At 47.1% G+C, this 22,562-nt stretch overlaps 1 protein-coding gene across 1 annotated transcript in view; it reads right to left on the bottom strand.

The window, feature by feature from the left end:
* Positions 1-5,172: 5,172 nt before the first annotated feature.
* Positions 5,173-22,562, bottom strand: part of DUSP22 (dual specificity phosphatase 22) — a 58,487-nt gene continuing 41,097 nt past the window's right edge. The window contains exons 4-7 of the mRNA XM_037519159.2: positions 19,893-19,942; positions 10,549-10,623; positions 7,977-8,148; positions 5,173-7,466 (exon numbers count right to left, since the gene is read on the bottom strand). Coding sequence (XP_037375056.1) covers positions 7,284-7,466; positions 7,977-8,148; positions 10,549-10,623; positions 19,893-19,942 — 480 coding nt within the window. The 3' untranslated portion in view covers positions 5,173-7,283. The remainder of the gene's footprint in view (positions 7,467-7,976; positions 8,149-10,548; positions 10,624-19,892; positions 19,943-22,562) is intronic.

Here is a 22,562-nt window from a genome sequence, read left to right as displayed (position 1 = left end):
ACCAGCCTCTCCAGAGACTCGCCTTCTAAGGAAGCTGAGCTCTGCCGCGAAGGGCACACCCTTTGTAAAGCAGAAGGTGACATTTCTGCAGGGCACATGGAGGGGCCTTTTGATTTTTATTTTCCAAAAAGGCTTCCCATCAGACCCTTGGGGAAACCCAGAGCTGACCCACAAAAGGCAAAACTGCTCACTAGAAAGGGCAGTTCCTGCTTGGGCTGGCTTGGTCACTCTGGGGGTGGTCTTTGCATGAGGCTGAGGGGCACAGATGGCCAGGGGACTTGAAGGGCAGAGAGGGGCCAAGGCCACATGGACAGTGATGTTCTAGTGTCCACCATCACTGACATGTGTCCTGGAGGCAAGCTAATGTGGCCTGTTTGAGTCAAGCTGGGCAAACATTTCTAGCAATAATCAGCATCGTTTCTAAAAATGCCCTGGACTACATTATTCCTAGAAGGAATTGTTCACCATCCCAAAGAATACAAGGTCCCTGGCCTTCCTCCACTGCTACCTCATCTCCTTCAATAGGCTTTTGTGTAGAGGATGTGCTGTCCATCCACTCAACCGACCATTGACCACTAATCAACAGCCTGCCCTACACTCAACTAGAATACTGAACACTTTCTGTCACCTGCTCAAATATGTCTTTTCACACCAGACACTAATAACTGAACTAGAAGCTTCAGGAAAATGAACTGCAAATGACTAACTCTTTATGATCAGAGTTTGCATAGATATCTATCTAGAGCCATGCTAAGCCTCACAGATGTTCAGGTGCCTACTTGTAGCGCTCCCTCCCCCCGATGGAACGAGATGGGCCAGCACTTGCCACCTTCAGGCAGGTGTTTATTGAGGTGGTTGAGCCCAAGCTGCAAACTCGAATACTAATTTTGATACTGGGTGAAATAATGGTGTCCTGTTATGGCAGTCACAGGTCTTAAAAAACCAAATGTTAAGATTTCTTTGCATGATGGGTTGCAACAGGCATCTGAACACTTGAGGGTCCCCAAGAGCTTGGGGTCTGGGAAGCCCCCCACCAAATCCTAAGAAAGGAATGAATCATGGACAAGCTCAAGCCTCCAGGCCCAAGTTAAAGGCAGTTTTTTATCTTTTGTTTCTCCCTTTCTTTGGGCAATGACAAGGAAAGGGAAGAGGAACTTCCCTCTGAAGTCTTGGTGATTTCTTGCTAAGTACATATATAAATACAAGCGTGTTGAAAGCACATTCTTAATAAAATTATTAATAACTCAGGGTCAGGATGGGAGGGGTCATTTAGTGTGGGATCACAGGGTTTTGGTGCTTAGCGTGTTCCCTATTTTGATGACTCCATGCGTGTGTGCAGAGCAGCCCTTGGTTGTGCAATAGGGGCTTGGCCTCCCTGGGTGTCCCCAGGTACCCGGACTCAGCATGCCCCTGGAAATTGCATACGTGACTTAGCTGAAGGCTGAGGATGTCTCTAACATAAATCAAAAGCTTTGCAGGCGTGCGTCATGTATACCAATCACCAGAATTGACGGTTTTTCTTTATGCGTGAGTGACGGGGACAGAACCCCCAAAGATGGAAGTGGGGATCCCTGTTGAGATAGAAACTAGAAAGAGTCAGCATGCAATTGAGAAAAGCTGCCATTGGCAGGAACCCATTTTCAGCAAAAAGCAGAAATGCTATGGAGGACATGTATGGACACCCACGGTTAATGAATTGCTCTGGAAATCATGACTTAAGTCAAAACAATGTATAAATAGGGTCATCTGCCCCGCATCCAAGTAAGGTGACCTCAGGCACAAGCCCTGCTCAGAGCTCAGGTGAGACTGGAGCTTGGCTGAGCTCTGGCACAGGCCACCGACCCTGCACAGCCCTCTAGGCTCTCAGCCACATGTCCATGTCCACAGGACAAGCTTAATGACCAACTTGACCTCCTTCAAATCTTAATAATGAAAGAGAGAGTCTAGCCAAGGGATAAAGTTAGCCTTCATAAGTGTTTTATCTTTCACAATTCATGCCATTTGAATGCTACATTCATTATTCTGAGTCTGGTTTCTGGGAGTCTATTCTGGGTGCATGGATGAACTTGACACCTATTCTGTGACGCTGGGCCAAGAAGGTAGAGACCTGCATACCGCAGTCTCCCTTAATGCTGACACTATGGGACTCATGCACTGTCATGGGCCTGGAAGATACCAGTGCCACGAGCTGCATGGCCACAAGAGATCAGAGCACGCAAGGTCACTAAGCCCTCACTCCCCCACATTTGATGGTGCACCAAGAGGATTTTCTTCTCCTTCCCAGTCTCTCTTGGGCCCATTTATTTACCTCCTTGGCCCCTCCACATCCTCACCTCCAGGATCCTATTCAGGTGCCATCTTCTCTCTCCTGGATTTCTGCCTGGCTGGCCCCTCAGGGACACCCCCATTCTCCACCAGCATCCTGATCATGGTGTCTGCATATCTGGAATCTTCACAGACCCCATCTCCAGTGACCACAGAATGGGGTCTATTCTTACGGGAGTTCCAGGCTCAGGAATCCCACCTGAGAAGTGGGCAGGGCACCTGAGCTCTGAGTTAGCACCACACAAATAGAAAAAGGCTTTGGTGATAATACCTGGCTGACCAATGTTCTCTGGTGCCTGCAGATTTGTTGGTATCACCCACTTTTGCTGCCCACACCACCCCCACCATGCTCTCCTGTGTCCTGCCAGCTGACACACATGTTGGATACCTTCCTGGACCCTCCTGCTTCCCTCTATGCCCAGCCACTTCTCATACACATGCTGCAGGTCTTTCCTGAACATTCCCTCCTCAATCCTAAACTGGGAGGGCCTTTCTCCGTCTCCTGCCCACACAGCACACCCAGATTACCCTCATGAGTCCCCATCAGCTGCTCTGTGGTCACCAGCTTTCCTAACTGCCAACCCCACCAAGCTGCAGTCCGAGGCCCAGGGGTACATCTGTAAGTCCTGACTGAACTCCAGCGTCTGTGTGATGACTGAGCATGCGTTAAGCCAGGAGTCAAGCACTGAGCGGAGAGGCATGTACAGCAGCCAAGAAGGTCTCCCCCGAGTTGCAGAAAGAACGACCATGTTCAGAGAGAAGCACACACAGGAAGAGAGCTTGAGACAACCGTCCCGGGCGGAGAACACCTCAACTGACAAGCCAAGGCCCCCCTGGCAGCTCCTCACCTCTGTGTGCCCGCACACAGCTGGTTTGGTCAAAGACTGAGGGGGGCCTTGGTTTCAAACATCTAAGCTGGGTCATCTTACCAGAGCAGAGACATCTGTGAACTAAGGGGGTTCTGGAATTGTTGCACCCCACCCCCTCCACCACCACAAGGGCACCAACCACCCAGAGAAGGTGTGAGTGTGTGTGTGTGTGTGAGAGAGAGAGAGAGAGAGAGAGAGAGAGAGAGATGTGGGGGAGCAGCTCCCCTCCCCCTCTCCAGGCCCCTACTGCAGCCTCAGTGACTCTCTATGCAGAGCCCAGGACAACTGGGGTGAGAAGATGCAGGTTCAGGGAAAGCAGCACCAACATTTCCAGTTTCACAGTTTCCTGGCCCCTCTGAGCCTCTGTGAGTGACTGGGGCATCTGTGTGGACATCTGGTTGGGACGTGTGTGTCTCGGTGGCATCTGCACAGCCTACCTGTGTATCCGCAGCAGCCTTTTGAGTCAGAACAGGTATTTCAATGCCTGAAACTTGTCAGTGTGTATCATCTCATGACCCTCAGGGCCACTGCCAGCAGGAAGGGTCCTCTTCATCCCAACGCACAGCCCCAGTCCTTCCCCGGGACCCCACGCCAGGAGCTTCTAGGTACTGGATGGAGAGACTAGGCAGGCACGTCAGGCTCACCCCGACGGTCAAGGCCCACGGGGATCAGCTCCAGCATTCATGTCCTCTAGCTCAAGCTAAACCACCTTGGAGTGGAAATTTCCCTTCCCCCGCCCCCGGATTTGTTAGAGGCGGTCCCCTCTTCCCCCTACTTGAGGAGTGGTCAAACTGTGCAACCAGGTGAAGCTGTGCAAGATGGAAGGCAGAGGGTTCAAGAGGACACATGTGGAAGAGAAAGGCTCACTTGCTTCTCAGCTTTGGACTTGCACCAGGGCCTTGCGGGGCTTGGAGGAGGCATGTGGGTGAGAGACACGTGGGGAGGCTGACAGTGGTAATCATTCACTTGATCTGTACTTTGATTTTGTTCCTTTCATCCCAGACTTGCATGGTCCCTTCTGCCCCTTTCCTACAGTTCCTCACCAGAAGATTCTTTAGATTTGTAGCAAATTTTTGGGCCTCAGTGGCCCTGCTTTGCATTTCACTGGGCATTTATTCACAAGGGGAGGGTAACTTTGGGTGATTCTTCACACCAAGAGTCTGCATTGCCTTTGTGTGAAGGGTGGCCAGACCCCTTTAGAGCATGCAAAAGGTGGTGTGGGAATATCCAGGAATGCCTGATATTCTGTCCCCATGCTTTCAGGTAAAACATAATTCAGATATCCTGATTTCTGTCTGCTCACCATGAAGATCAAGTTTTCTCTCATGGACAAGTGAATTCACTGAGACTGCCATCTGTTGCGTTCCCTCCTAGAGGAAAACAACAGCCTCTAAAATCAAACCAGCATCATCATGGGAGGGGCCACGTCCAGTGATCTTGCTCTCCAAGGCAGAAACACATGGGTTCACACTTGTGCTAAGGAAGTGTTACAGAGCAACCCTGATGTGAAACGGGGTGCCTGACTGTGGGTCCTCACCCGTGCACTTAAAGGGGACTTATTGATGCTAAACTGCAGGCACACACAAAAGGTTAATACAGGGTTTATTTACAAGGGAAGGGGAAATGAGGAAATGAATAACTCAAGGAGATAAATTCGTAAATGTGTCCTACCTGTTCCGCTGACCTGGAATCCCAATGACCCTCCAAGAGCTGGCGAAAAGCCAAGCACAGTAGGGCCAAGAGGGCGACCCCAGCCATATGGCTGGTTATATACCTAAACAAAAACTATGGCTACTTAACTCCACCCTCAGGTTCTTGCAACACTCCGTTTGCTGATGATGGGATTTGTAGTTTCCAGTATCTAGATGGCTCCAGTTTGGAGTGGGGATGGAGTCCACAAAACCTGTATGGAGTTTGCTCAGGACATCCTTTCCCCCTAACAGAAGCACGCATGGCACAGGACATTAGATGTGGCTAATTTGTCCTTTATTAACCAAACATGTGTAGCTGTTGGTGCATTCCAAGGGGGGACACAAACCAGGGATAAAACACACATCAGGGCTCTTTCCCAAGCTGGGGAATTTTAAGAACACGTGAGCAGAGTTTGGGCAGTGGAGACCTAGGAGGAGCGATCGAGATGATTGGAAAGGATAGCAAAACAGGGCTGCAGGCTCGTGAGATTGCTTTACAGGCATCAGAGTCAAAGAAACAGGCACACAGGTGAAAATCTTTCCCCTAGCTAAAGAGTACCCTCTGTCCCCAACAAATAACACCATGATGACATAGGTATTCAGTTTCAAATGAAAAACAAGTTGACACATCCCTTCTGAGACTTAAAAATAAACCCTGGGTTGCTTATCTTTTGGGGGAGCACCAGCCTAAATGCTGTGGCTTTTCGATATTTCAGAAACGTCAGATGCATTACAGTCTTCTGAGCAAAGCCCAGTACTTCAGAATTCCCGGGGTGGCTGTGGAGAAAGAACGTTACTGGCAACAAATATTCAAACAGCATTTCAAGCCCTACAGGAATATTGAGAGTTCAGAAATGTACGCACATTGTTAAGTATCTCTCCCAGATAACCTTTCTGTTCACACATTTACATATCTTTTTTTTTGGCTTAAGCAAAGAGAAAATGTACTTGATAGGCTGAATTATTTCAGTTGTCAATGGATAATTCAAGGGTCAGTTTCCCTTCTCACTGTGTATCTGCCTACCTGGAGAGATCAGTCAGGACAGACCCTTGCGCGGCAGGAAGACCGCTCTTATTCAGGGGTTCTTTTTGTGGTGGAATTTGGAAAAACGGGGTTACATCTTTTCAGGGAATAGTGGAGCATGATTTTTCATTCACGGGACTCCCCGTGCTTAAACAATGTGAGTTGAGTATCAAGAACTGCCCACAGCATCCCAGACACCTGCCCCCCGACCAAGCTGCCACCGGGAAGCATTATTGGAGCTCAGGGCAGAAAGTTTCAGTAGCTCAACCATATGGATAGTTTTCCCTTTGGCTTCCAAAGCAATCCCGGCTGAATGTTTTCCAAACTGATGAAACAGAGTGGATTGGAATAACAAAAAACACCTTTTGCAAAAACATTTAATGAGGTAGCTGAGATCAAATATCAAATCCACAGCATACACAAAGGTGCTTCGCCCCCAGGCATTTGTCAGTGTATTTTTAAAAGCAAACAGTGAAGGCGCCGAAGAAATGCTCTTTCCGCCCGATTCCTGAAGGTGCATGCAAACCTTGAGAAGAGGCCCCTGCGGAGGGAGACCAGCAGCGACAGGTTGGGAGGATGTGAGGCTGGGCAGCAGGACAGGAAGGCACCCAGAGCACCAGCTTTGGCTGAAATGGCAGCGCTCCCCACCTGAGATGCAGGCAGTGCCACCAAGAGCAAACACCAAGTAGAACTCTAGGATTGATGGGCTGGTCACAGCCTTGACCTGAGGCAGCAAGGAGCCACCCCTGGGGGCACTTGTATTAAGACTAAGGCAATGCTCAGCACGCCACCTCAGCCCCCAACCCTTCCAGGGCCCTGGAACTCAGTTCAAGGGGAATTCAGTCTGCTGCTGCCCTAGCCATGACCATCCTGGGTTCTGGGGAGGTTGCTGCCCTCAGCCATGTGGCTTCCCGAGTTCTCCTTGCTCTCTGCTCTGAGGCACGACTGCTTCTGAGCAGTGTTTCAGGTGTCATTTTCAAACGCCTTCGCCTTCCACGTGGAGTCTTGGACAAAGGGAAAGGTGGCGACACCATCCAGCAGCCTGGACCTGACTGCTCCAGCAGGAGGGAACATTCGTGTTCACATGCATACTCAGAGACACAGCCACGCTCCTGCAGACGTGCCCCTGGCCCACACACCACGCAAGTGCAGCAGCACGGCCGCTCAGCAGCCTCCCGGGTCAGCGCAGCAAGCTGGGCAGGGCAGGCGCGTGAGGAGGGGCCGAGGCTGGGCTGGGCGTGGTAGTGGGGAAGGAGCTGGGCCCACCTTTGCCACCCTAACCCTTCCTGTACTCCACGGCAGCAGCCAGCACACCAGGGCGTCGGGCAGGAACCCACGAAGACGAGCGGAAAGGCGGGCGCCCGCTGGTCCGCGCTAGGTCTCCGTCGTGTAGTTGCCATAGGCCAGAGCGGGCAGCGCCTGCAGGCTGCTCCACCGCCTGGCACCAGCCTGGGGCTCGGCGCGCCCTTGCTCTTTATATTTACCCAGAATGTTTTTGGCTTCTTCTGCATCCTGCAAAGGGCTCTCTCCATATTCTTCCTTTAGCCACTGTCGGTACTAGAGGAGTTGGAAATAAAACCATGTTGCCACACACGCACACATGCACGTACATACACACACCTGCACCCTCACACTTTAAAAAAGCTGGTCTTTAGTGGTACAGATTTTGCCACATATAAGAGGAAATAAATGGACATCGGGCAATCAAAGCTCTGTAGTTGGCCCACCAATGTGAAACAAGAGAAATAACCACTTCTCCCTGGGTTTGGGCAAGCCTGGACAGCAAGCCAAATAAGAAAATGACACTTGGCTCAAAGGGAGGGAAACAGAAGCTCCTACAGGGCCTAGGCAAGGCAGTCAAGGTAATGTCCTATAGCTGAGCTGGTGAGCCAGGGGCCAGAGATGGCCTCCCTGGAGATTAGGTGCGGTGTCTCTGACCCAGGCCTGTCTATGGGTTTTTGCAACTCCAACCTCTAGGGTCCTAGACTATGGGTTTTTGCAACTCCAACCTCTAGGCTGTCTCCCAGGGGCAGCAGCCTAAGTGGCCAGCGTCTCGAGCAGGGTTACCTGGTGGACTTCGTGCTTCTCAAACTCTTGGAGCTGTCTCTGGAAGCCCAGGTTGGGGTTGGCACAGGATCTCCCGGCACGGACAGTGTGAAGGGCATCTTCCCAGCCAAAGTCAGTGACAGTCATGATGTACGCGATGACCAGGGTCACGCTCCTGGACACTCCAGCCAGGCTGAGGGCCGAGAGGACACCACCCCAACCCAGGCAGGAAGGCTCAGGATCCACACGTCCATCTCCCGACCCATTTAGAGCTGGGAGGGGATTCTGCAGAGCCCATTCTAGAAAGTCTTCCTGCTTTTGGATTAGTACTGGGCCCCAAGCCAGTCACTTACTAGGAAATTCCTCAGAAGCATGTAAACTTCTAGTAACACTAGAATCTCCAACATTCTTTATTGGCATGAGCCTCATCTGAAAATTGATTTTCTCTCTTTTTTTTTTTTTTGTGGGACCCTCGCCGGCGGCTGGGGAATGAACCAGCGCTGCAGAGGCTGTGGGCAGCTTCGCAGCCCAGCGCTCAACCACTGCGCCACCAGGGGAGGCCCTGAAAATTGATTTTCTATTGGTTACAGCTCTAGACACATACTTATTTACTTAACTTACCTACTAATTTAATGACTGAAGTATTATTGATTTATAACATTTTTTAGTTTCAAAAACACATCAGTTTTATAATTTTCTGTTATTCCCAAACCCTTCTTTATATCTCCCCAACCTCCTAGACAGATAAAATAACTAAGGCACATCAAGGGTGCTTGAGTTCAGGATCTAAGCAATACATCCATTTATAACCTGCAGTAGATGAGCAAGTTTCATGCTTTTTAAAAGTCTGATTTTCTTAAATATCTGAGGGCTAAATCTATAATTTAAAAAGCCCATTAAATATAGACGTTCTTGCTGAACCCTTCCTGTTCTTGATATAACTAAGCAGACCACCAAGATGGGCACATTCCACGTGTCTGAGGTCTCAGACACAGGGCCTAGGTGAACGGTCTGCAGACAGTAACGGTTGTCTCTAGCAGACTGAGTAAGGGGTCAATTTTACACGTACAATGTACAATTTTAAATGTACAATGTACAATTTTAAATGTACATGCAAATTAATGCGGTCACGAAAAGGTGGTGCTGTGTCAGACGTAGAGTGTGTTGGCAACGGAAGTTTAGCAAATTTCTCATTTTTAGAAAAGAGTACCTTTAGATTTATACAACTGTCTGAAATCCTAGAACATCAGGCCTACACCCATGAAAGTATAAATAATAATAGTAATAATAATGAAATCACGATAGTGGTGATTCTTCCCTAGGGCTTTATGTGAGAAATACTGAGTTTTTAATAAAAATACATCCTTTTGAGCTATATCCTTGGAGATTCTAAATTGCCAGATTTTAGAACTCCCTTTTAAAAGTGGCTAACTGCCCAAAAGTGCTTTAAAGAAAATATAAATGAATCTTAGCAAACCTATAATTTGTGTTTCTTACCTGTCTTCCTCTTTTTAGGAGTGAAATGAAAAGTCACCCTATCTCAAGCACGATATAAAATCTGCAGAGCACCATTTGGGAAGTAAACTATCGAGTGTTCCTGCCCCCGATCATGAGTTACTGGCCCGAGATCCAGACACAACTGAGGGCCACCAACCGGCATCAAGGCTTCCCAGGAGCCGAGAAATTGCAAGGTATGTTTCTTTGGGGAAACTCAAAAAGATGTTAAGCTTTCAGTTCATTAATATCAAGCCTCACTCAGGAGAGAGTTCAGGGGCAGGTTCAACATGCACTTCACAAGACAGCCGAGCTCTGGCACCAGAACTCTGGCTGGCTGCTGGCTCCCTAGGCAGATCAGTGATGCTATTAGTGTGATATAAGCAATGATCAAAATGAGAGTTATATTCAGGGAGAGCTGACATGTTCCAGGCATGGTGCCAGAGCTTGCATCCTTGGGTGGTGTGTATTTGAGCAGTTTTCTTTTCATGGGGTGTGTATGTATCTGTTGGGTGCATTACCCACAAAGCAGAGCTGGATGTAGGTGAGCAGCTGTGTACAAACTGCTGAATGCTAAGAGTCTCTTAAGAGTTTTGCAAAGCAAGGTCAAAGCCAAAGACACACAAAAGCCCCACTGGTAAATGGAGAAGAAATGGTCTTTTGGTCAGATACTAATACAATGCTAGCCACCCACATTTAAAGGCTACTGGGATTTCAGGGAACTACAAGCTCTGGCACATCCTGAGAGGCTGCTTTGATGGCATGTTAGCAGGAGGCTAAGTCTTCTTGTTGTCCAGGAACTCTAATAGTCCCTACAGAAACTCTAAGTGTGAAAAGAAAGAAAAAATTTAGGGTCCTCTTTCAACAAAGAGGCTAACAGGTCACAGGGCTCAAGTGGTGAGTGGGGGTGGGGTGCCCTATGGTGGTGATACCTGATGGGATATCCAAATACCACCTCCATTAAAAATACATATAAATTATTTTAAAAATTAAAAAAAAAAAAACTAATAGGAGAGGAAATAATCACATTTAAAATGATGAGGAACCAAGCTGAGTAGAACATTCTAGGCTTTTCTGAGGAAAGGGGTTGACTACTTACCAGTGCACAAGACAGCCTTCACCCCGGAGTCGGCACTCATGAATGAACTTAATACTTTCTTTGAAATGTCTTGTCCTGGGGTGGGGGGCGGGGGAGAAAAAGAGAGAAGTGACATCTCTCTACTTTACTCAACACATGATGAAAAGAAAAATCCATCTGAGGTTTCTTGAAAGGTCTCAGAGTCCCATGGCTTCAAATCCCAGGTCACCGTCTGGGACAAGCTGCCTTGCCTTTGGATGCTGTCTCACTCAGCACTGAGGCCAGGGGAGGCCAACCTTCTACAAATTTCAGAATTTCTTTGCAACACATGGTTGCCACGGTCTGGGGGAGGGGGGCTCCTCCCATCCCCTTAATCAGTCTGAGCCCCTCAGAGCTCAGAAGGACCCCACATCTGGGTATCCACAGCCAGCCAGGAGAGGCAGGTTCCCTGTCATTACTTCTGACACTCAGAGTAATTGAGTCATTCTCTTCTATCCCAGACTTGGGTAGGTCTTGTCCGACGGTCATCAGAGAGAGTTGGGGAAAGAAGAAGGCAGCTGACTCCTGCTCAGCCATTTACTGAGATGTGATTTAGGGAAAGGCAGGAGTTCTCTTAACCTCACTGCAAGGTGGGAATAATGTCTTACTGGGTGGGGGCAGGGAACACTGGCCAATGTGCTTTGCAAACTGGAAAGTCCTCTTTGATCATGAAGCCATGTTCCTTGCTTCTGCCAGCTCTCAACTTTTTAATACGGCTCCTGTCTCCTGCCAGATGTTCATGCCATACGTGGACAGCAGCACTATTGGGGCAGGTTCTGCATCAGGTGGTGGATAAAATACAAATCAAATACAAACACAAATACCCTGAGGGGACCTACAAGTGTGCTTCCACGTCTTCTGCCTTTGACTTAGAAAGCAGCGAAACACCTAAAGTTGCCCAGGACTAAATTCACCTCCTTCTGTTTAACCAACCAGGGACTTTGCTATGCTGCTGCCGATTCAGAGATGAGTAAGAAGTGGTTCCTGACCACACAGACTAGGAACTCTGCCTTGTGAAGGATGACAGCTCAAATGAATTTAATAAGACTGGAAAATTCGGGTGTGACCTAACGAAATCAGCCAGGTATGGATGGCAGAGGAAAGTCCACACTGAATTGCAGGTGCCCGGCTGGATTAGGACAGGCCGGGGACAGAGAAAATTATCAGAGTGCACCCACATATCCAGTAAGCCACTTCAAGGCCTGGTGGAGCCACATGAGGGTCTTGAGGGGACCAACCTGAGGTCTCTGCATCCTGGCCTGAGATCTCCAACCACCAGGATGCAGATATGCTCCTGCCGACTTTCCCAGGGCAAACACTCCCTTTGGTAAAGGTCAGGGTATTACAGCTGTGCTCCCAAACATGGACAAAGCAGGCAAGGGCAGATTCCCACTGCAGTGCTGGCGTCCTGGCGCTAAAGGAAACCGCAGAGCAGAAGCACGGAAGCCAGGGCACGGAGCCCAGGGCACTGGGGGTGCAGGCACAGGTGATGTTGTGGACAGAAGCTTGACCCAGGCTGCGGTGTGGGCAGGTGTGATGGCTCCACTGCCTGTCTCTCAAGCGAAACTAGCCACATGGTATGTGAGGTTCTGGGACTGAGGCAGGCATCTTTAGTTGCGCTGATTGTGTTTGGGGGAACCAAGTGCCCAGTCCCTGGGAATATGCCATCTCCTCTTCAGACAGTGTGGTGGGATGGCTGGATAAGATTTCCCTTCCTGGTCAAAGGCAAGCTGTCTGTCTCTACCCCAGGGGCTAGAAATGCTTCCAGCTACACTGGTTGCCCTGGGACCATGGGTGACAAGCCCCCAGGGTGGAAGGGCGGCAGTGTGGGAGGGGACACGCCAGGGAGCTGCTGTCCAAGCCCAGCAGCACTCACCTCCAGGCTTTGTGGTAAGAGAATTCAGTACACATCTTGTCACTGGAAACACAGTCAGGTAATCTGCTACTCAGCATTCCAAGTGCTCTCAGCCACTAATTCAAATTCTAAGAGCACAGCCTAGCCTGTGTTCTCAGGTAATCTGGCTGAGGATTGGCTCCAGGCTGCCCATCTGCAGCCTGCTCGTGTGGCCTCCTCCTCCCTCAGCAGTGCAGACAGCAGATGGGCCAGAGAGTGGGATGGAGTTTGACAGCGGAGCCCAGGCCCCCCATTGGTGACCATAACCAGGGCTCACCCCTGACTATAGGCTGATTCAGCTGCTGAGCATAGGCTGCGGGGTGCCGGGCTTGGTCTACCAGGTCGGCACCCTGGGGCATCTGGGGATTCCTTTCCATGCCTGTAGCCCAGGCTCTTGCCTGTCCTCTATGTGTGTCTCTTTCTGGTCTGAGACAAGACAGTCTGGGAAGAACATGGCTGCCAGGAAAGGGAAAGCAAATCCAGAAATGCATGCCTGAGTGAATAAACCTGAAAGTGGCCCAGAACACACCCTGACAGGGAAGAACACCCAGCGACGTGCACGTTAAGGGTGACCCTTGGGGTTCTGAGGGACACGGTGAGTGGCGTGGAGCCCGCCGGGACCTTGTAGAGATGAACCAAATCCCTGTACTGAAACCTCAGAATGGAGGCGACTTCTTGTCAATTTTACACCTACACATCCTGAACCGCATGCATGATGGAACCGGGCCTTAAATACTGTGGGGAGTACCTGGGTCTAAGAGGCAACCTCCCTGCATCTCAGAATAAGAAAGCCAGATGGGGTGGGTTGCGGTGTGGCTGGCATGGCAACAGGTATATTTGCCAGAGACAGGGTGAGGGTGTAAAGGAGATGAGGGGTCAGGGGGAGGCGCCCCTTCACTCCCCACTGTCCCTCTGCTCTTTCAGTGCTGTCTGCACAGAAATCCACACTGACAGCTCCTGACCCCCACTGTGCTGGGGTGTGGACCCCAGGGCAGGATCTGTGATAGGACCACTTAGCCCCACCCCATCCTCAGAGCATAAGACACCACCTCCATCTCAAACTTGACTCATGGGCATGGTTGGGCACGAGGCCAAACCAGGAAGATGTTCCTAGAAGTGCATTTTCCAAGAAAAGCTGGGAGCCAGGCGGCTTGGGACGGCTTCGGTGTGCTGTAGGGAGGGGGGGTTATTTCCAGGGAAGCTAATGACATAAGCTGGGCCTGGTCTTCACCCGCCTCCTCCACAGTGGGAAATACCCGCATGCTGCTCCTGCTGTTGCTCAATCCTCCAGTGAGAAGCAGAAGCACCATCTGAAGCCCCAGCCCCACCACAAGCTGTTTCAATGAATGCAGGTTCCCTATTCCTGCCCTGTATCTTGTTTCTCCTCATTTTGGATCTTTACTTCCATACAAAGTCACGTGGAACAAGTGTCTGAGGCAGGCCAGCCCAGCTCATTCAGAAGCAAGTTGGGGCTACAGCCTTGTCACAAACCTACCTAACAGCACCTGGTGCCAATAATCCAGAGAGAACAGCCAGAAGGGAACCCAGACAAGCTCTGTCCTCTGTGGGGCTCAGCAAGCCCCCAGGCATCAGCCTCTGTCTCCATCCTCCTAATCATGATCACCATGCTCCGCCCCTCCCCACCTCCTGTCAGGATCAGCCAGGACTTTCTGACCCATAGGGGGTGATCATGGAAAGGATGGTGGGGCTCTGGCAAGACCATGCCACACAATGCTCATTTTGTGGGGCCAAATGATGGCTTTTTTCCCCAGATTGCAGGATGTAGGGGCTGGGATCCCCATGGCCTCTGTCCAGCCTGTATTGCTGTGAAGCACTCTGCTCATCTGGCCACACCCGGACAGTGGCAGCTGCCTCAGGCCACAGCCAGCAGGACCAGGCGTACTGACAGCCGAAGCCACTAGGTCTGGAATACCCTGGGGCTTCACCCTCAACAGGGTGTGAAAGCCTGTGCACATGTGCACACAATTGTGTGTGCATATGTGAGAAGAAAGGAAAGAAAATACCAGGAAAGGCAAGCCCCCTTCAATTTTTTTCCTGCAGGAAAGAGTTTTTTCAAAAAAAAAAAAATAAATAAAGCCAATGGATGCACTAATCCACCTGGGCCCCTGCTCCTGCGGTGGGCTCAGATCACAGAAACAATTCTCCTCAGGCAGAATCAGTCCAGGCCCGTCAGCTGGAACACAGACTGGAAAGCTCTTGCCCTGCATGAGCAGGAAGGAACATTCCTTACCTCTGCAGAGGAGGGTAGTTTTACTAGCAAGTACCATTAAACATACAGAAATCAGCTTGACATCAGTGACCCCCAATTTTACATTTCCTGTTTTGTCAATACTTGAAAATGCTACCAGATTGGGTCATTTTAAAAGCAAGCTTAAAAAACAAACAAAAAAACCTTTATCCTCTACTGCCTCATCTCACAAAGATTAGTTCAACAGAAAGAAAGAAACTTAAAAAACCAGGAGGCCATTGTTCAAGACTAGCAGATAGTTTTTCTAAGATGAATAAGCAAGGTCATGAAAACACAGTACATTTTCCGAATGTTTCTCATTTTGCCTTGGCTAGGGAGAAGTCACTTTGGGTGTGCATGTGTGTTCATGTGTGCATGCAAATGTGTGTGTCAGGGAGCAGGACTACAAGCCTTCAAGGACCCACATTCCTCTGATCTTGCAAAACTGCTCTTTAATAACGAAAGTAAAGAAAAATGGAAATGAGAGAAAAAAATAGAAGAGATCAGTTACACTAAAGAAAACCTACACAAGAAGACCAGGGAGGTCAATGAAGGCTAGGAAGTTTTACTGATATTTTGAATATAAGCTCTCTGTGTTGTTAATGCCTTTTCTCCCCACAAAAACCTCAAGAATTTAGAGACCTACTTGATTCTCAAGCCACTATAGGTCACAAAGACTCTATACTAATCAGGCAATGTCACCAGCTCTATCACTCAGACCAAACGCTCCTGGATGTGATAGAAGTAGGAAGAAAAGGTAACAGTTCTATTAATGACATTTGAATACACAAAACCAATTTGATATAGATTAAAATAAGAAACAATAAGATAAATTATGAGACAGCCAACCATTCTTTCTCAAGACAAATTAACACTCCTTACCTGAATAGACAGATATTATTCATGATAATATATAAAATCCATTATATTAACTTTATAATATGTACTATAGCATCTTGGAAAATGCTAAGTGTTCATAAAAACACTTTCACTGATGTTACCTAATGCTATAAAAATCGATGAGCTAGGCATTTAACATATGAGAGTTCAAAGGAAGGTTAAAACGACTTGTTGAAGAGAAAGTAAAAGCAAAAAATATTTCCAGAGCCTTTCCTCCCACCCCCATGGACCAGTGGCTGATGGGCATTTGATGCAAACTCCGGGATACTTCTAATTGGAACTAATCATGCATCATGCACCAGCCTTGGTCTGTGGGGTTGTGACGACTCTGAGAACTTGAACTTTCACATTTCCTGACTTTGCAGGGCAAGGTGGTTGGGGGAAATGAGCTAAAATTTTACTGTGTTAATGTTATCTCAAACCAAGTCTGCACTTTAAGTTCCTGGAAGATGACAGGGGAGGTTTGTGAGGATCATCGACCTTTCTGGACAGTTCATAGCAGTTGAATGTCAACTGAAAGCAGTCTCAAAAGGTTGAAGACTTTATTTGCTAAGCATAATTAGCCAGGAAAATAACTGTTGGTGTAGGGAGTTGTGGGGTAAGATTGAGGATATAAAACCTTCAATCATACCTGAAGTTGGAAATAAATTTTAAAATCAGTTGGTAAGTTTAAGACAGTAAGCTGTTTTCTATTTTGTCATCAAATACAAAAACTTTTAGGCTTCAGGAATTAAGTGTCTAGATGAAAGAAATGACTATTTCTAATCATTTGGGTTAGCCAGAGCACATTTTCCAAGTGATGGACATGATTTCTCTTATCTTTGCTAAGCAGTCCACCCAGAGTGTATGTCTCTGCACCTCAGTTTGGCTAATACAGTCCTTGAAGGCTCCATATCTTGGTATGCTGCTAGGGTTTGGTGAGTAACAGACACAGGTCACCGGAGGGAGGAAGTCATCCAAACAGAGCCAAATGTTCTGCCTGCCAACTTTAGGTGAAGAGTCTGGCTGTGGCACTAAGCCTGCTCACTCCTCAAAGGTGTGCTGTCTTCCAAAGCAACATTTGGAACAGCTAAGGAGAACCTCAAGCTATCTCAAGGCTGTCCCGACACACCAAGCACACTCAGACTCCAAACTTAGCAGCACCATGTCCCTAGAACTCCATAGAACCAGAACTATTTAGAGATTCATGGACATGTATGTGCCCAAATCCCTACTTATGCCTAAGCTTGGCTCTTATAATAGATAGTAGGTCTAGAACAGACCTCAAAAGTAATCAAAAAAATAAGTTTCCCCACAGAGTCACCCATGTGGCTATGAGCAAGATTCCTAGAGCAGGGTGCCAGCTTTTCTGCCTTTGGATTGATGATAGCCTCGACTTCCTTTTTCCAAGTGGACCAGAGGCTGTGCTCTCACAGAAGAGCTGGGCTGGAGGTCACAATAACACACAGTGTGCACACAGCTCCTCCTGCCATTAGCCCGAAACAGGGAGCTGCAATTACTACCCTTTGGAACTGGGGCCCCACCCCCACTTTTCTTTTTAAAGATTTATTTTTTATTTATTTATACAAACAAGAACTAGGGTGCAGGCCAGAGGTGTAGGGGGTGAGAGGAGTCACCAGAAATATAGTGGGGAGCAGAACAGGCAGATCTACTGAAATACACTGCCAAGGGGAGCGGCAAGCGAGACAGGAGAGGTCTGCTGCACCATGTGGGTCAGTGGGTCAGCTCCCTGGACGGGGATCAAATTCATACCACAGTGGCTGGCGATAACTTGATATCATGAGACTTAAACCCTGTACAGGGAGGCCCCCACCCATCCCTTCCTCCAGATGCAGGGAGAGGGTCAGAAAGACAGGCCACGCTGCTCTACAAGGTTTTGTAGGAGTCGGTACATATTCAGCACAGGGGAGAACCGACTCAAATCATGTGGCATAGACTCTGATGTCCAGGAGACTGTGTTAAAGCAGGTTTGCCAGGAGAGCTGAATGACCCCGGGGACACGGGAGCTCAGAGAAGTAGTGCTACACCCTCTGTTGCCTGGTCTTTCCATGTAAACACATTCTCCAAGACAAAAGTGGGCCTCTGGAGCACCCAGATTTGTTTCAACTCCGTTTCCTGTATGTCTCAAGCTACATTAATATGCTTGGACTAGATAGAAAATACACACATGTTCACAAAAGGCTAGAGTTCATTGGGGACACCTCGACACATGATGGCAGGCATTTTACAGATGCAAGAAGTGAGGTTCAGGTGGGTTAAAACAACTTGCTCATGGTCGACGGAACTGATTACTATTTGAAATATCTAACATGTAGATCTGGTGCCCAATGCTCAACCTGCAATAACTCAGGGTCAGGGTTCTGGATCAAGCATAGGTCAGGGTTCCCGGGAAATCTGGGGGGTAGCTCAAGCATGGGGGCCCTCTGTCCTGACAGCAGGTGCCCAGATTGTGTTATTACAATCTGATTTTCCAAAGAGTCACATAGCCAATCAGGTATGGACAAATTCAACAGTATGCTAGAATTTCAGTTTGAGATAAGAGCAAGCTACCATTCTAAAAATAGCTACCAAAACATGGGCAGAAGATTGTTGTGGTCTTCAGAGAAAGGCAGTGGTTCCTTTCCTTCCATACACACTATGTCCTTCCAACCACTTCTGTTTCTTGACACGACTGGTAACCAAGGAAGTTCTCTATTGCTTCTTCCCCTCCTTCCAAAGCTAGCTACTACTATTTCCCTCCTGATCCTAGCGAAATCCTTTCTCACAGTACTGAGTCTTAAAGACCGACTTCTGTAAAATACAGGTAGTTGGTGTGGGACCATAGGCAAGGGTAGAATGGACCTGCCCCTGTTTCCACTCCCCCTGCCCCTTCCTCCTTTACCTCTAGCCAACTAGCCCGTTCTCCCACCTCACTGTTCCCCACATCAGTCTATTGTCTCTAGCCCCATTTTTTGGTTGTTTTTGTTGTTGTACCAAACAGGCAGATCTCACAAAATGATCACATGATGTCTGATTTCTTAGCTTTTCAATGGTGAAGACTCAACTGACATGCCAGGATTCCACAACTTTCCTAAGGTTGACCCCAGGGTTGTAACCCTAAGGCGATGTGGTCTGTGATTTGTTATGCAGGATTTGTAGGCCGCAGAGCTGAAGAATCACAAAGGTTGGATCCAGACAAGCCCAAGGACTTCCAAAGTCACAAACGCCACCACGGCTCATTGTTCCCCCATGGCATGAAGTGACGTGTAAGGCAAGAAGGCTCCCCTGGCCCCCAGTGCGCAGTGGAAGAGCAGTCTGAGAAGCAGAGGTTGGGTGAGCTGGAAACAGAAGTAGCTGGGTACTTTTGCCCCCCAGCTCTTAGCTTGCAAGGTTCAGGTCCACGTTTCAGTAAAACTATAATCAACTTCACATCAGGATCTTTCTGAGTCACTTCTGGACACTGCAGGGTGTGAAAGTTCAAGCCCTGATTGTGTGGGTCTCCAGAGCCCTGCCCCCTGCCAAAGTCCCATCCCATGGGTCCCCTCAGATTGCTGTGATCTAGAAGGGAGAACAATTCTGAATTTCTCTTTGTAGGGACAGAATTAAAATAACATCAAAGATATAGTCAGCTTCTAGGAAACTGAAGACTGGACTTTCCTAAGCCAGAAAGATCTGTTTACTCAACTCAAGCAGGCTTTAGAAGTCTTAGATGGTGTTCCCCAGCCACGTGTGGCTGTCAGGCACATGAAACAAAGTCCATCGAACTGAGGCTTGCTGTATTAAAAAGCACCCCAGATTTTGAAGACTTTAGTATGAAAAAAAGGATGTCAAATATCCTAACTCTTGTTTACACTGAACATAGGTTGAAATGATCCTATTTTGGATATACTGGATTAAATAAAATACACTCTTCAAATGATTGTCACCTGCTTCTTTACTTACTTTGACTCCTAAACAATTTAAAATTAACACTTGTGGTTATTTTTTTGTGGTTCTTAATCTATTTCTATGGGCCAGTGTTGACGTGGACAAAATCCAGCAGCTTCCAAAAGGGTCTGCTGTAAGGGGAAGGATGAACATTTGAAGGTTTGGTTTATTAAAAGGAGGTTCTTCTTATAGATATTCTATCACTCCATGCTGCAGGGGGTGGGACCCCAAACACAAAAGGTGTGTCCAGCTATATCTGGCATCAAGAGTCCTATTGGCTCCAATGATATCATGGTTCTTATTTGACTAGACAGTCCATTTATATTTTTAGTATCACCAAATAACAGAAAGAAAAAAAAAAACCCACCATGAACTTACAGGTTTTGAGATGGTGAATCCGCTGCCGGGATGCACAGATATTTAACTCCCTGTAAAATGATAAAAATAAAATAAAATAAAAAGATGATACTCAGTAGAGAAAAATATTTCAAGGAACTCTTTACTCAGGTCAAAAAGTAAAAAAATAAAAAGGAGAAGTTTTCTCATCCCTCTCTTGTTGCCAAGGAACTGCGGAAAAACTCTTTCATTAAGGTTCCTGATTATTTTCTGTGACCCCGCATACACATCCCATGCTTCAGTGTGCAAACAGCTTGTCAGGTTAGACTGGCTACGTCGAAAAGTGAAAAAAGTCAAGAACTTTCCAGTTAAGTGTCAACAAGTTTCAAAACGACCATCACAGATGCTTGTTTACATATTCCACATTTTTTTTTTCATCTCATGAAGATCCTGAATGGCCCCAAAAGGAAGTACTGTTAGTAAAAATCTTACCATGATGACTAAAAATTAAAATGTTAGGTTACAGTTTTTTGTATCAAATTTTAGTATGAGGAGAGTTGCAATTTCACTGCTGCATTGAGAGAGCAGTTATACACATTGGAAACTTAACAAATTGTTTTGGGTTGGCTTTTTTGTTGTTGGTTGTTCAAAAGAGTACAAGTTTGTGTACCAAACTAAGATTTTTTAAAAGAATAGTCCAATTTAGAAAAAAAAGTTCTCTATAAAAATCTGTAAAAAATGTGTACCAGTGAGAATGGCACACATTTTTTATAGATTTTGCAACTCTTCTCATACTAAAATTTGATACAGAAAACTGTAGTCTAACATTTTAATTTTTAGTCATCATGGTAAGATTTTTACTAACAGTTGGCAAGGATGTGGAGAAAAAGGAACTCTTCTGCACTGTTGGTGGGAGTGCAAACTGGTCCAACCACTATAGAGAGCTGTGTGGAGATTTCTGGACCTACTAAACATAGAGCTTCCATAGGATCCAGCAATTCCACTCCTAGGTATTTACCCAAAGGACACAGAAACATCAACTCCAAAGAGCACCTGCACCCCTATGTTTATCGCAGCACTGTTTACAATAGCTAAGCTTTGGAAACAACCCAAATGCCCAAAAATAGATGACTGGATCAAGAAGATGTGGTACATATACACCATGGAATATTACTCAGCATTCAAAAAAGATAAACACATGCAATTTGCAGCAACATGGATGGCGCTGGAAGGGATCATGCTCAGCGAAATAAGCCAGAAAGAAAAAGAAAAATACCGGATGGTCTCACTCATAGCAGGAATCTAGAAAACTTAAATAAGGGACCAGGAAAATGAATAACTATAAGAAAGTGAAAATCAAAATCAACAAAAAACTATGAACCAGAGACACTCTATGGGGGGTAGGGGGCAGGGAGGGGAGGGATTGGGGTCAAAATAAGGGGGTTGCAATTGTATGGGGAATATAAAAATAAAATTTATTTAAAAAAAAATAAAAGACATGTATCAACATCAGTTTGAAAAGATAAAAAAAATCTATAAAAAATGTTTGTGTAAACTAATGCTTCATTTGAGTTTTATTAAAACCCTGCCTATTTTTTTCTCTGGAGGGGCATAATGTATAGTTTTCAAAAAGTCTTCTCAAAATCTAGACATCTCAGTAACTTGGTGAAGACTTGATGAGTCCTTTTTATACCTTTCCCCTGCTTTACAGCTTAATGTCATTAAAGCTTGCCACCATGTCATGGGTAAGAAATGGGGGGAGGGTGGAAAAATACATCCCAAACCAGAAAAATCACCAACCTCAGAGAGTAAATGAAGGACAACGGAACACACGACCCCCCTCCCTCAGAACATAAAGTCACTAACCAGTCTTCTAGAACTCCTTCAGAGTTTTTCATCTGATCATTAAAACCTGACTGTTAACTCCCACAGGGACTTCTGTAGACTTATCAGGAACTTGCAAACGTGGGGCTGCCCCAAGCCCTTCCACGCCTCCAACATTTTGATATAGCCCCACATTGTGAACCCACTTTTTCAATACGGAATCCACATAAACTACGTTTCTCAAGCTCCTGTGCTCTGGGTGCAGGCTCAGTTCCTGGTTTCATCATCTGACACACCTACGTGAGGCAGATTTGGAAACAGGACACGCAGAGGCAGATGGGTACAGCGCACCTGCGCAGCGAGTGCAGGTGGAGGCCGAGGATGGACGTGGCAGCCCGGCAGTGTGCGGTGTGGTTTGGGTGGTGTTCTTGGCACATCAGCTGAAAGACTGTTTCTCCAGCTCATCTGAGATCATAAACTCTCAACAATCTCTTAACAAACTCTTTCCTGTTGGAACAAATCCACAGTGGAATGTACACACACACACATATATACACATATGTATGTATGTATGCATGTGTGTATGTATACACACACATATATATTCCTGTTCATGTATATTTATAATCACATATATATTTTTTCCCAGTTTGGAGTCAATCATTATATTTTCTAACAAAGACTCCTTTGGGTCTTGAAAAAGATGCTTTTGTTCACCACAACTTATCCATATGGAAACACTTCACATGAGTCAAACAGGCCTTAACATGCCAAGGTAAAATTTAAGAATCAGCAGCTAAAAGAGAATAGCAAAGCAGCAGATTTCCCTTCATTCAAGCTATACTTTCTCATCCCAATCACCTTCTGTATCTGTCCTCATTTTTCCTG

The sequence above is a fragment of the Talpa occidentalis genome, unplaced genomic scaffold (genome assembly GCF_014898055.3).
Source record: "Talpa occidentalis isolate TD23 unplaced genomic scaffold, MPIMG_talOcc4v2.1 talOcc4.2, whole genome shotgun sequence".
NCBI lineage: Eukaryota > Metazoa > Chordata > Mammalia > Eulipotyphla > Talpidae > Talpa > Talpa occidentalis.
The sequence above is the reverse complement of the archived record's forward strand: the minus strand, read 5'-3'. Positions and strand labels throughout refer to the sequence as shown.